General features: G+C 46.1%; 1 protein-coding gene across 1 annotated transcript; it reads left to right on the top strand.

Moving 5' to 3' along the window:
- Positions 1 to 819: 819 nt before the first annotated feature.
- Positions 820 to 10,953, top strand: ARFRP1 (ADP-ribosylation factor related protein 1). Its single transcript, XM_009998585.1, has 7 exons — positions 820 to 918; positions 1,276 to 1,363; positions 1,863 to 1,945; positions 2,430 to 2,511; positions 2,982 to 3,052; positions 9,038 to 9,138; positions 10,637 to 10,953. The coding sequence occupies exons 1-7, from the start codon at positions 826 to 828 to the stop codon at positions 10,722 to 10,724; spliced, it is 606 nt and encodes a 201-aa protein (XP_009996887.1). The 5' UTR covers positions 820 to 825; the 3' UTR covers positions 10,725 to 10,953.
- Positions 10,954 to 12,986: the final 2,033 nt, after the last annotated feature.

The following is a 12,986-nucleotide window of genomic DNA, read 5'->3' as shown; positions in this document are numbered from 1 at the left end:
GTGGGGGACACGGCGGAGGGGCCGGTTTTCCTTCCCCTCTGCCCTGGCAGCAGGGGAAGGGCTTTGCCTTTGTACCTCACCGGGAGCGTTGCTGCGGTGCTCTGAGTCAGCTGCAGCGCTCCTGGCAAACCTCTGGTTTGTGCGGGATTCCAGCAGCGAGCGGGTGTGGGTCCGGCAGGTGCTGGTGTCGGGCTGGCTCTGGTGCTTTGGGCTCGTTAGCCGACGGGTCTGGTCGTGGTGGCATTGTTAGGTGAGGAAATACTTGTGTGGTGAGTGCTGTCAGAGAGGAGTGTTGCTAAATAAGCCTTAAATGTAGAGGAGCAGGGGCTTCATGCACCTTGAAGATAAACTGCAGACAGTTTGACCGTTAAAGATCCCAGGTTATGGGGTCAGGAACAAAGAGAGGGGAGTGTCCTCTACATCCTTCCTCAAAATACCTGACCTGTGTATTTGTATGAAGTTGGCTTCATTTTCTGTGGGTCTTCTGTGCACCCTAAAAGCTCTGGTTCCAGCCCCAGAGCAGACAGGGTCGTTTTCAAGTGAAGGTTGAGTTTTCTGTGGATCCTGGGCAGGGTGTCCAGAAGCTCTTTGGAAGAGCATCTCTCACTTTTAGGCATTTCAAAACTGGATCTTGAGCTCTTTGCCTGATCTCTCCTGGATCCATGACCTGTCCTGGGATTGCCTAAATACCAGGGGGGCTGATCAAAAAAAATCAGACCATTTATGTATTTATTTGGTGTTGGGGAACAACTCACCTTGTGGAATGGGAGACGTGTGGAGGGGCCTGTTTGCTGATGATGCCCTGGTGTTTGTGGCAGGAGCAGGATGTACACTCTGCTGTCTGGGCTCTACAAATACATGTTCCAGAGGGATGAGTACTGCATCCTGATCCTCGGCTTGGACAATGCTGGGAAAACTGTAAGTGCTGGTAATTACCTGCTGTGTGGAGGGCACACAGAGTTCTGAGCACCCCTGAAAGCTTGATCTTCCTTTGGCAGTTTTGTGAGTTGTTCCAGTGATATCACAGCCAAGGAATCAACTTGACCCTCTTCCTTGAATTCAGCACAAGGTTTCAGGGCTGTAGCTGAGGCCCTGGTAATCTCATAATCCCCTGTGATCCCTTCTTTCCTAGCTAAAATAGGGAACAAGAAGAGTGGTTTGCTCCAAGTTTAGGTAGTGCAGTGTCTGTTGGAGCAGAAATGTAAGAGGCAGGTTTGGGTCAGGATGACCCAGTAAAATATTTGAGAATAAATACTTTGTCTTCTTCCTTTTCAGACCTTCCTTGAACAGACTAAAACCCGATTTAACAAGAACTACAAAGGGATGAGTTTGTCCAAAATCACAACCACTGTAGGCTTAAACAGTAAGTAAACCTGCTGGGGATTTTTTCAGCTTTCCTGCACAATTAGACAACAGCTGGTCCTTGTTTTATTATATAATTAATATTTATTAATATTATTTATATTGAAGACCTGACAAGGGCAAAATAGTCCCTGGCAGCTGAGGTCTTGTCTCCCAACACAACTTGTCTTTTTGTAAGAGAATGAAATAGACTTGCTGAGTTTTTGAGGAAAAAACCCTCAAGTCTTAACAAACCAAGTCTCCCATTTCAGTTCCAAATCTTACTCAGGTTCCTTTGTGGGCCTAATTCTGAAATGATTTGCCCTGATAGGGCTGGGTCTGACAGCACTGCTCACTCCTTGGGGAGGTCGGGTTCTGGGCTTGAAAGTAGCTGCTGGATGTGATTGTTTTTACCTCCAGAAGGCTGTTCTACCCCACAGTTCCTGGGGGATGTCCAGGTGTTGGTGCTCCAGAGAACACCTTGAATTTCACTGGGTTGTTTTTTCCTTCCTTCCCCCTAGTTGGTACTATTGATGTTGGCAAAGCTCGGCTGATGTTCTGGGATCTTGGAGGACAGGAGGAGCTGCAGTCCCTGTGGGACAAGGTTGGAGATGGTTTTTTGTTGTTTTTTTTTTTGTCTCTTGGTGAAAAGTTTTTGTCTCCTTTAGCATTTATCAGTACAATCATTTAGTAATCACACAGGCTAATTGGAAACCTCAGTATTTAGCATCAACAGATGCTAAATCCAGATGTTGAATCCAGAGATTCAACTATATAATGCAAGATTAGTGAAAATAATGCTTAATATTTGCATTATTGTTTAGAGACAGCAATTACCAACCCCTGTCTGAGGGCTGTGGCAGCAGAGATGAGCATTTTGGGGCACAGATCAGCTTTTTACTTGCAGTATTCAGCCCTTCTGGGTGCCACTGCTCTTCTCTCAGACATACACTGTGGAAACAGCTGCCTCCAACTGGTTGATCACTTCCTTCTGCATCCAAACTTTACCAAATTTAAACAAAATAAACAGATCAGGAAGAGGACCAAGTGTTCCTAGTGGATAGACCAGTGTCTGTCTTCCCTTTCAGTACTATGCTGAATCCCACGGAGTGATCTATGTGATTGACTCCACGGATGAGGAGAGACTCTCAGAATCTAAAAGAGCTTTTGGTGAGTAGGTTTTTGTTCTCCTGGTGTGGGGATCCCCTGATGTCCTGTGGCACAGTCCTCATCCCTGCCAGGTCTGTTCCCAGTCCCTGTGTCACCTCCTGCTGACCCATCTGCAGTCCTCAGGCACTTTGTTGAAGCCTGTCTTGGTTGTAGCACAGGACTCACTCCCACTGCCTGGAAGGGCCTTGGATTTATTTTTGTGCTCATGCTAATGGTTTTGGAATTGTAATTCTACCTTTATCACTTTGTTAATTCTCAGTAACATGCTTGTTGGTTAAAATAAAGTTGGGGGTTTGACCTGGAAAAAAACTCTGTGGAGAAAATAGACCTGAGAAGTGGCATCCAATGAAACTGTGATGCAAGAAGGAACCTCTTGCTTCCTCCCTGTGTCCAGATGGTCTGTGCCAGGCATTGGCACAGCTTTGTCTTCCAGAACTGGCTGAACCTCTGATTTTGTTTCTGCTTTATAGAGAAGATGATAACCAGTGAAGCTCTGGAGGGGGTTCCCATTCTGGTGCTGGCCAACAAGCAGGATGTGGAGGTAAGATTATTGCAGATTTACTTCTTAAGTGAGCAAAAAATGGGAAGGTGAGCTCTGCATTTGTGTTAAATGTATTTCTCATTCCTGGGCTGATCCTGCTGCTGGAAATAATTGCTTTGAGTTGAGCTTTAATTTGTTCCTTTCTCCTCCTACCTTTTCCAGTGGCATAAGTGAGCTCCCTACAGGCACATCCATCTCAGCTATTTTGAGCTGCTCATGTAAACAGAACAGACTGTAGCTATGGTGGGTCTGTCTTGTACCATGACTTGGTATCTTGATACTGTTTTTTCCTGTTTATTCAGAAAAAAAGATTAAAATGTTTAGTGCACTTTGTTTATGCTGCTCTGATGTTACCCAGGAACTGCATGAGAAGTGTGAGTGAAGCAATATCATCCCTTCCCCACAGCCAGATAAGATCTGCTGAATGAAACCTTCTGTTTGTCCTAGAGCATTCCATCAATGACAGCAGGGAATGTCAAGGAATGCTTTTCCATGACAGTGTCCTTTAAAATCTTCCCAGTGTATGCAGAATTGCCAAACTCTTGTTTGTGTTTGATCAGCCAGTGGGCACCACGGTGGGACTGTTCGCGTGATGCATCCAGGGCACTCCTTATCTCCCCCGCTGTGGAAAAAGTGCCTGAAGTCCTCTTGGTTTCCTGCTTCTCGTGCCTTGTGTCTGGAATTCCAGCTCTGCAGTTTGAGCGGTTAATCTCTAGATGGAGCCAGAGACTTTCAGTAGAGTTTGCAACCCCTGGTGGCTGTTGTCAGTCTGACAGTGTGCAAATATCCCGGCCCCTTCCCTGGACTTGACACCTGTCCCAGTGATTTTGCTTTCGGGAAATACTTGGCACTTCCATAGAAACCACTGTGGCCTTAAGAGAGGATTTGGTTTCACTTCAGTTGTACAACACAGCAGAGTGTTTTGGATGATCATAAGATTATCTAGTCACATAAATAAAAGACATGGAGTTCCACTTAGAGACAGGGTGAGCCTGAGACAGGATTCCTGATCCCTGGTCCTGGCTTTGCTGTGATCTCAGGTGTGTGGGGAAATTGACTGTTTTTTCTCTGTGGAAACCATCATGTGAACTGTGGTGTTTCCATGCAAGACCTGAGCTTTGCAGCAGGGAGCAGGCTGCACTCTTGCCTTCAGCTGCTGAGGAACAGACTCTGAGGTGACCTGGAAAGCTGCTCCAGTTTTCCTTGGGGCTGTGTCTGTGGATTGTGCTGTGGGTTACTACAAACACCAGCTCCTCTGTCACCCTCCCCAGACTGAAGACAAGTGATTGAACCACTGGGCTTCTTCCTAGGACTAGATGAGGTGTTTGGAGCAGGGTCACATGAGAAAAGCCATGAATGACTTCTGGTCCCTTCCACAGGGCTGGAATTCTAGTGGAGCTGGAAACCTCTGGAAGAAGATTGATCATGGTAGAGATTTTTCTGCTTTGGATCTCCAGACATATAACTGCAGTGGGGAATTCCCACCCCTCTCTCCTTAATGTGCATAAGGGAGGATAACTGATACCTTAACCTTGCTGGTATTTTTGGATGGCAGTTAATTAATTCTGATTAATTACATCTTTAAAGGCTTGTGGCGAAATATATGAGAAGTATTACATCTGACACAGATTATTTTCCTTTGAAGTTTACATTCCTCACAGTGAGCTAGCAACAGTTCTGACTCAAGGCCTGACATTGCATGAAGTCTAGCAACTGTTTGGTCTTCATGCTAAATTCCTTGGAGGAAAGAATTTCACTGTTAATAAGCACCACTGCTCTTGGGTAAATTGCATCCCCTCAGCACTGCCAAGCACAAGGGGAGTTTGGTCTTATCAGGAGATGAAGCAGAGTCACAGACTGCAAGATAATCCTGTGTTGTCAGCACATTAGAATGGTTCAGATCTTTAGATTCTTTTTATTTTTATTTTTTCTTTGTACCAGGAGAATGTTTTAGTTTGTAGCAGCCTCTGTGTTCAGCAGGGCCTTCAAAACAGAGTGATTTTATAGTGAATTAAAAGACAGGGTCAAATGTGATGTGGGAGGGAGTTTGTTTTATTTTTGAAGGAACTATTGCTTTGTTGGGGATTTAAGTGTCTGATGTAGAAGAACTCTTGTGGACTCCCCTTTGAACCAGGATGTCACTTCTAAAAGAATTGGGCAGTTTTGTTTCCCTGCTGTTTCATGCAGAAAAAGCTGCAAAGCAGGAAGTGGTGTTTGCTGGTTGTATGTGACTGCAGCTGCTGGAAGGTTCATGAAAGGTGTTTCTGAGCTGGACAATGAAATGTTGAAACTTGAGGGCAGAGTCATAGAATGGTTGGACCAGGCCATCTGGTCCAACATGGATCAGTTTGGAACACTTATATTAAAAATGCTGGAAAGACTGGGCTAAAAAGAAGTCCGTGAAAATAACCACGTATTGTCTGATGTCTTTGTCAGGAAGACTTTTCTTCCTAATCTTAAGATAAATTTTGGAAATTGAATTTCAAGTCTCCAAGGGGTTGAAAAGCCTCCTCCTGTCCAGAGGGGAGACACGAGGATCAGCAGCATGGATCTGAGGACTCTCAGTGTTGTGGTTTCCACACAGCTGTTAGAAAACAGGCTCTCTGCATGACAGCCCTTCTGATTTCCAACTTCAGAATGACCACAGCTGCCCTTCTCACTTTTACTTTAAAGAGGCTTGAGTTTAAATTTTAAATAAGCTTGTAAAAAAAGATGGTGCAGAACATAAGTTAGACTTTTTATTAAATTGGTTGGTTAGAATTTTTATTAAATAGTTTTAAGTTGGCTATTAGATAGTTGTAGCTGGGTTATGAAATAGTTTTACTCAGGCTATTGAGCAGTTTTAGTGGGGCTATCAGATAGTCCAGAGAGGCTCTTCACCTTTGGTTGTTTCATTTTGAGTTCCCTTGTGCTGCTTAATGGCTCTCAGGTGGCTGAAGAGCCTGTCCTTCAGGTTGTATCCTCATGGGAGGCCAAGCAGCTGTAGTGACTTTTCTGCAGTGGATTTAGCAATCAGATAAAGACTCCACAATCCAACCTTTATTCTTTCTAAAACAGCCACTCAAGCTTCTCTGCAGGTGATTCCAGAAATGGAACTTTGCTGCTTCCTTTGTTTCCAGGTGGGCCATTCCCCACTCTGAGTTTGGCAGTGCTGTTCTGAACTCTTCATAAAAGGCATTTGGTTGTGCATGTAGGTCAGTCCTGCCTGGACTGGGCCTTGAGGAGCTGGTTTGGAGAGCATTATTTTGGGGAAGTTCAGCTAGAAATAGGATTTGTCAAGTTGTGTGAGTTTCCTCTGAAGAGTGTGGTAGATAACATCACTCCAGAAAGGTCATCTGTGGATCTTATTATTGTAACAGGGACACTGTTTATATGATAACAAATTCAGCTTCCCTAGTTTGCTCTTGGCTTATGTGGTTTCCATTGAGAAAACAAACACATCTGTAAACAAATATGTGGTAATGGAGATGGGGAGATGGAAAAGAGGGGAACTCAGAAGCCACAGCTGACATTTTGTGCCGACCATGAATAAGCTCAGATGCTCCTTGCAGGGGTGATGGGGAATGTGCCTCATCCTCTGCTGGGAGACCAGATTGCCAGATCATGGCTTCCTCCTGGACACTAGAACAAGGCTTCTCTGTGGTGCTGTCCCCTCTTCTGTGTTCCTGTCCTTCACCCCAAGAGCAGAAAGCCATTCCTCAGCATGGGGGTAGTGCTGTCATGCAGCAACATCCTGCTGGAAACTCCACCTGGGCAAAGTCTCCCCAGACTGATGCAGGTTTCCATGGAGCAGTGACTGGGCAGCCTTGTGGAACATATGGGAAGGCCATGATTGTACCAGAGAGTGAGAAAGGGAAGTGACTGTAGTGGGGAAAGCATGGCTACAGCAGTTGGAAGCTGCACTGGGAAAGGTGGACTTGTCAAAGATGGGCAAGGGGAAGGAGGGTGGTTCTGTGCCACTGGATGTGTGCAGATGGGCTGGTGGGTTGGGGGAGTTGCACAGGCTGGTGCATGTAGAACAAAGCACAGCATGACTGTGCTCTTCACTGTTATTTCCTGCCTTAAACACTGCATTTTAAGATACATCATCACTCTGAAAAGAGACATCATGACCGTGTGACATTGAGCTGTATTTCAATAAAGGTTCACTTTGTTTTAGTTGCCTTGGGATTCAACCTTCTTGCTGCCAAGTCTCATTTACTGACAGTAACAACATGAAAAATAGCTCAAAGTGCTGCCTTGCAGCTCTTCTTCCTCCCTAGCTCTTGGGTGATTGGCTTGTCTGGAGCTTTGGCTGAAACCAGGGGCAGTTGGACCTGCCTCTCTGCTTTGGCAGTGAACTTCACACCAAAACTGAAGCACCATCTTTTACAAACTTGTAGAGAATGACTGGTATGACCTCTGATAGGAATCCCAACTTCCAAGTCTAGTCTGACTCCCTCTAAAGTTAGTATTGAATTTTTTTTCAACTGTATTTAACTACTTCTCCTGTGGGTGACATCTTTTGCAGGCTTCCCACTGGGCAGAGATCCTGAATTAAGTTGTTAGGGATTTGGTGCAGTAAAGTCACATTTCTGCGTACAGTTTCCAGCTCACTGATTGCAACTACAAGTTTGCAATGTGACTCAGGTGGTGAGAAAGCACAGGCATGAAATGTTGCACAACTGATGGATTTTAGGCCCGTCACAGTGGAAAATCACAGCCCTGGATTCAAGGGCATGGGGTGAATTGGATGTCATGAAACCCCTCTCAAGCCTTTTCTTAAGATCTCTTTTTATTTATAAGCACTGAAACCTGTGTATATGACACATGGTCATCCCCACTGTAGTCTCCTGTATTTAATTTCTCTAGAACCAGTATTTGGCAGATTGGATGACTGGTATCATGGATTCCTACCTTTCTGCTAAGTTAAGGCTCAGGGTTGTAGAAGACTGAATTCCTGTTTGCAGGTAGACTGTTCTTTCAGGGTGCACATCCACTTGGGCTAATCCTCAGGACTCACAAGGGTCCAATTTGGGTACATACCTGTCCAAAATGTCTCTGTGGAGAGAGGAACACAGCTGGGCTTGTGGCCACCTGGAGTGCTTAAATGGCTTGTTCAAGGCTCCTGAGGAAAAAGTGAGCACTGAGATGAGAGGAGGATTTAAAGGCTGATGATTTTTCCTGAGCATGATTTGTGTGTTCAGGGAGAAGGATGTGAATCTAGACTTAAGCAAGGTTTGCTTCTCTTGTCTTGGTAACTCTAGGAACAAAGTTTTGGTGGTAACACTATGATTTATGTCAGGAAAGCAATTCACTGGTTTATTGGGATGATTGTGCTTTTGTGTGTTTTGAAACCACTTCCTAGCAACCTGATAGAAGTGCAAGACCCGGTGGTGAGCAGGGACAAAGTGACATCAGGCTCTGGGCTGCCTTCAGTGCTGGCAGCATTTTCTCCTGCCTGTAAAGTGCAAACAAGAGCAGAGCAGCCATGGCTTTGGTGGCAAGGGACATTCTGAGAACTTTGGATAAACCACATCCAGGCCATTTTCTGGGAGTGTGTGCAGGGAGACATAGTCCAAGCCATGGGCAGAGTCTGGGATTCTGGGATCCTGGCAGGTACACTGTTTCAACGGGCTTTGGGAGTAGATGAGCTCCTGTGGTGTTCTGGCAGACAGAACTGGGGTGATGGCTGGAGCAGGGGGGAAGGAGTATCCCAAGGCTGTGGTGATTTTGCTCATTGTCAAGACTCTGCTTGGAAGTGCACACCTGGAGGGTCAGGGAGGTGTGGCAGTGTGTGTGTGCTGGCTGAAACAGCTGCTTCTGTGGTGAAAAAAGGATATGTCCTTTTTTTTTGGAATGTGAAGAAACAAATTTGCTGGGTATGACCAACAGTGTTGTGCCATCCCAACTGGTGCAGGACTGTGGATGTGGTGGGATTCCTTCTGGGAGAAGGTCACTACCTCTTGGAGCATAGAAATCAAACTTCTTTGGTTTCCCTTGCAGACTTGTCTGTCAATACCTGACATCAAGACAGCCTTTAGTGACTGCATTAACAAAATTGGGAAGAGAGACTGCCTGACACAAGCCTGCTCTGCTCTTACTGGGTAAGTGTGAGGGTGGTTTAGTGGCCTGACCAGCTGCAGGGTGTCACACAGACAGAGGATTTAGGATCTAATAACCCCTGAAGGGAGCTGAGCTTCTTTCCCAGCACTGACAGCTGCTGGTGAGCCTTGGACCTGCACCAGGTCAGTAACTTAGTTTGTAAATCCCACCTATGAAACATGGAAATGTGCTGGTGGCTGAGAGCAGAAGGACTTGGAAGCATTTGGAGCTGTGGGTTCTTGTCCTCTTATCACCCCTTCTCCACACACAGTAATCTCTGCAGTCCCTGGCCAGCTGCAGCTCCTGCCTTTTATGTAAGAAGTCAGTGGAGGATTTAGCTATTTCTGAACTGCCAGAGAAGAGTGGAGTCCCATCACTGGTGCTGTCATTGTTCTCTTGCCTTCCATTTTCCTGGCGTGCAGCTGGGCTTGGTTACAGAGATAATGTGACAATCTCCAAGAGTGTTCTTGGGGCATCTGTGGCTCAAGATACAACAACTAGAACACACCAGAATTTGAGGGACTGAGGTTCTCCTTCAGGCCCCACAGCTGCAGGCTGTCACTTTGACCAACCCACTAGATTTTTGCTATCTTAGCACTGCATTGCACTTTGAATCCTGCAGTACTTTGGTTACACTTTCTGTTCTCTGGGTGGAAAGTGTCACTTGGCATAAGTCAGAAGGACTGTTCCAGATGGCTCAAAATGCTCCTGTCTGATCTTCTGCCTGTACTGGATCCAGGGCTCTGAGATTCCCTTTTTTCCATCTAGCAAGAAAGCTGAATTGTTATACAAGCTGCTGCAAAGGATAAAAAAAGCTTCTCAAACCATGAGAAAAATCTCAGTTGTTTGCATTCCTAAGAATCAAATGTCATCAAGCTCATGAATGACCACAGGAACTGACTGGAAGAGATGAATTAGTTAATAGTCTTATGAAATGCAGCCTTTTCAGTTGCTGTGGGTTTCCTACAAGCACTTCTAGTTTCGATCTGTGGAATTTCCTTGCAAAATTTCACTTTGAGTTTGCACTAAAAGAAAATAAATTGTGGAAGTCCTGTCTGGGCAGAGCAGGGAGGTGATGACTTGCTCAGGAGCCCCAGCACAGACCCTTGCAGATGGTTGGAGCCAGGACTGGAAGATGTGATACAGCTTGCCTGAGGCTTGTGGAAAAAACCTCAAACCAGCTGACTGTCAAGTGGTTAGATGCTTTTTCATCGCAGGGTTTCCACAGAGTTGATGACTAAATTTGGATGATAGGCTTGTAGGGACACCAGAAGAATGAAGGCTGGTGTTTATGTGCTGAAGGAAAAGAAATCTGATCCCCATTGTCTCTTTGTTTGTAAGAGGTGAGCACAGAGAGGCCAACAAGTAACTGCAGGGCAGAGCCCTTCACTTGTGCTTGTAAGGGCTCAGTTTAGGGGCTAGGTGGGCTGTGTTTTTGTTCTTGGTTGTTAGTGGTTTTGTCTCCTTGTTAAAACTTTTCTCCTTTTCTTCTTCCCTTAGCAAAGGAGTGAACGAGGGGATTGAATGGATGGTGAAGTGTGTGGTGAGGAACATCCACCGGCCCCCGAGGAAGAAGGACATCACGTAAGGAATTCCAGCTCAGCCAAGGAATGGACAGTCTGTTTCCACACAGCTTTGTGTTCTTTTTAAAGAAGGTGGTCCACTGGATTCCTATTACACCTGATTCTTTCCTAAGTTTGGAGACAAACATTCTCTTTCTGTCTAAAAACCTGGAGCAAAGGATTCCAACTGGATGGGGGCTGGGAATCTCTTACACTAAGTATTAAGTTGGCCTGAGCATGGGGCTGGAGTGGCAACCTGCCCTCTGCTGCAGGGGCAAGGGGTGTCCTTTCCTGCTGTGTTACTTTGTGATTCTTCATTTGCTAGTCAGGCCAGAGGCCGGTGCCATGAAGGAACTCCTGGAGGAACTGCTGCAGGAACTGTGCAGGTGAAGATGAAAGGGAAGGGAGAGCCTGGGCAGTGGCTGTCCCTTCTAACTGAGAAGTCACCTTGCTGCTCCAGCCCCGTGGTCACTGTAGGTGGTGTTACTGGCCCTGTTATGCTGCTGTTTATATAATGGGGAGAGACAGTGTTGATTATAACGATTTTCAGTTGGGATGTTGGTTTGTAACTTGTACCTGTGGCAAAGGCAGCAGCTGCTGGGTGCCACACGTTTGGAAAGGGGTAGTTTGACTAGGCCCTGAGCTCCAGCAGCACTGCCCTGCTCTGCCTGCCAGTCTCTGCTGTGCATCCTCTTTAATCCTAAGAGTAACTGGCATCTTCTGTAACCACAAGGAACCCAGGCCCCCTCTGTGACCTTTCTAGGCCGAATGCTGAACCCCCAGGCAGGGAGAAGTCAGCATGCAATAAAGCTTCCTACTTCTTTGAACTCCTCTTGCTGAAGCAGTTGATGTTCAGAAATGGTGGTACTTGGTCCTCTAGTTTTTTTGAAATGCAAGGAAGAACAGAAAGGCAGCTCTCAGAGTAAAATAGTTCCCACTTCTTAGGGAGCCCACCCAGATAGTAATTCTGCTGATGTATCTCTTGACATTGCCCCAGATTTTTTTCACATCTAGTTCATAGTGGTTTGGCAGGGGATGTTCTTCACGTGTTGTTCTTCACTCCTGGCACTAGTGACCATTTTGTGCTGGTTGCTGGAGACACGATTCAAGTTCTTTCAGCAAGTTGGACAGTAAGATGTGTTTAACAAGATGTTATTTGGCAGCTGGGAAAGAACTTTCTGCTAAATTTTCTGCATGTGACTCCCAGCAGATTATTTTTCTGTAACATCATTCATTCTTTCAATGGATCGAAGTGTGAGGGCAGCTGGGCCATGTCATCAGGCACTAAATCAGTGGAAAGAATTGCATGTAGGGAAGCAGAGTTTTACTTCTCAGCTCTGCTAGGAGAGGAGAAGGCTGTCAGGGAAGAGATCACATCCCTTTCAGTCACTTGCTGTTCTTAGAAGAGGAGCTATAACACAGTACCTGAGTTTGGATTTGCATGGTGCCAGTGTCAGTGCCACACCCCAGCAGAATTAAGCTGCAGGAGATCCAATTCAGACACCAGGGATTTTGTTCAGCTTCTTTAGACCTACTGACCCAGCTCTGCTTACACTCTGGATGCAGAGTTGCCCTGGAGGATCACTCACCTGCTGTACCAAGTGGCACTTTCTCCAGGTGCTGCATGTGATGTAGGGCTGAGTTTCAGGTGTGCAGCAGTGCTGGAGGCCCAGTGGCCACTGGTGACAGGGGCAGGCTCTGGCCTGGCCAGCTGTGACATCCTGGGTGTTCTCAGGGAGCCTTTGTGGGCCTGGCTTTTGTTTCAGTTGGCAGGATTTGTGCTAACAAACAGCAAATATAAAACAGTAACTGCTGGACAAAGGTGCCTTGTTGAGAGACAAAACACTTTAGTCAAGTAACTTAAAATATCTGCTTAATGGGACATGAGGGGTTTTCCAAGCTTTCCACATACTCTCCTCAGATCTCTTTCTATTTGCTAGGAGTCTAGGGAGGAAAAAACAGTTTGGAGCTTGAGGCCACAGCTGTTCTCACAAGTTTCTAGACACAAAGGGTGCTTTGTGGCACACAGCAGCAGGAGGGCTTTAATTAAATCAAACGTTTTGACTTCAGAATTCCATCTTCTCAAGGGTGGGAGAGTCTTCCAGAAAGATGCAGCAGCTGTGGTGTGTATGAGCCTGCTGTGTCCACAGAGCACCAGGGAGGACTCCTCTGAAACTGGCAGCAAGAAGTGTGAGGTGATTCAGAGTTACCTGCCAGCGCAGTGATCTGGTGGGCACATGGAGGCAGCTCCTTGGCTCCCCATGTTGTTCTGGGAAAGAGTTTTGGGC

The sequence above is a fragment of the Chaetura pelagica genome, unplaced genomic scaffold (assembly GCF_000747805.2).
Source record: "Chaetura pelagica isolate M959 unplaced genomic scaffold, ChaPel_1.0 scaffold275, whole genome shotgun sequence".
NCBI classification, from domain to species: Eukaryota; Metazoa; Chordata; class Aves; order Apodiformes; family Apodidae; genus Chaetura; species Chaetura pelagica.
Note: the sequence above shows the minus strand (reverse complement) of the source record. Positions and strands in the feature narration are given on the sequence as shown.

Excerpts from the sequence above, each read along its gene's own strand:
- ARFRP1 (XM_009998585.1), top strand. The coding sequence starts at position 826 with ATGTACACTCTGCTGTCTGGGCTCTACAAATACATGTTCCAGAGGGAT. Across the intron at positions 1,364-1,862 it reads AACCACTGTAGGCTTAAACA|TTGGTACTATTGATGTTGGC; the intron begins GTAAGTAAACCT and ends CCTTCCCCCTAG. Across the intron at positions 3,053-9,037 it reads CCAACAAGCAGGATGTGGAG|ACTTGTCTGTCAATACCTGA; the intron begins GTAAGATTATTG and ends TTTCCCTTGCAG.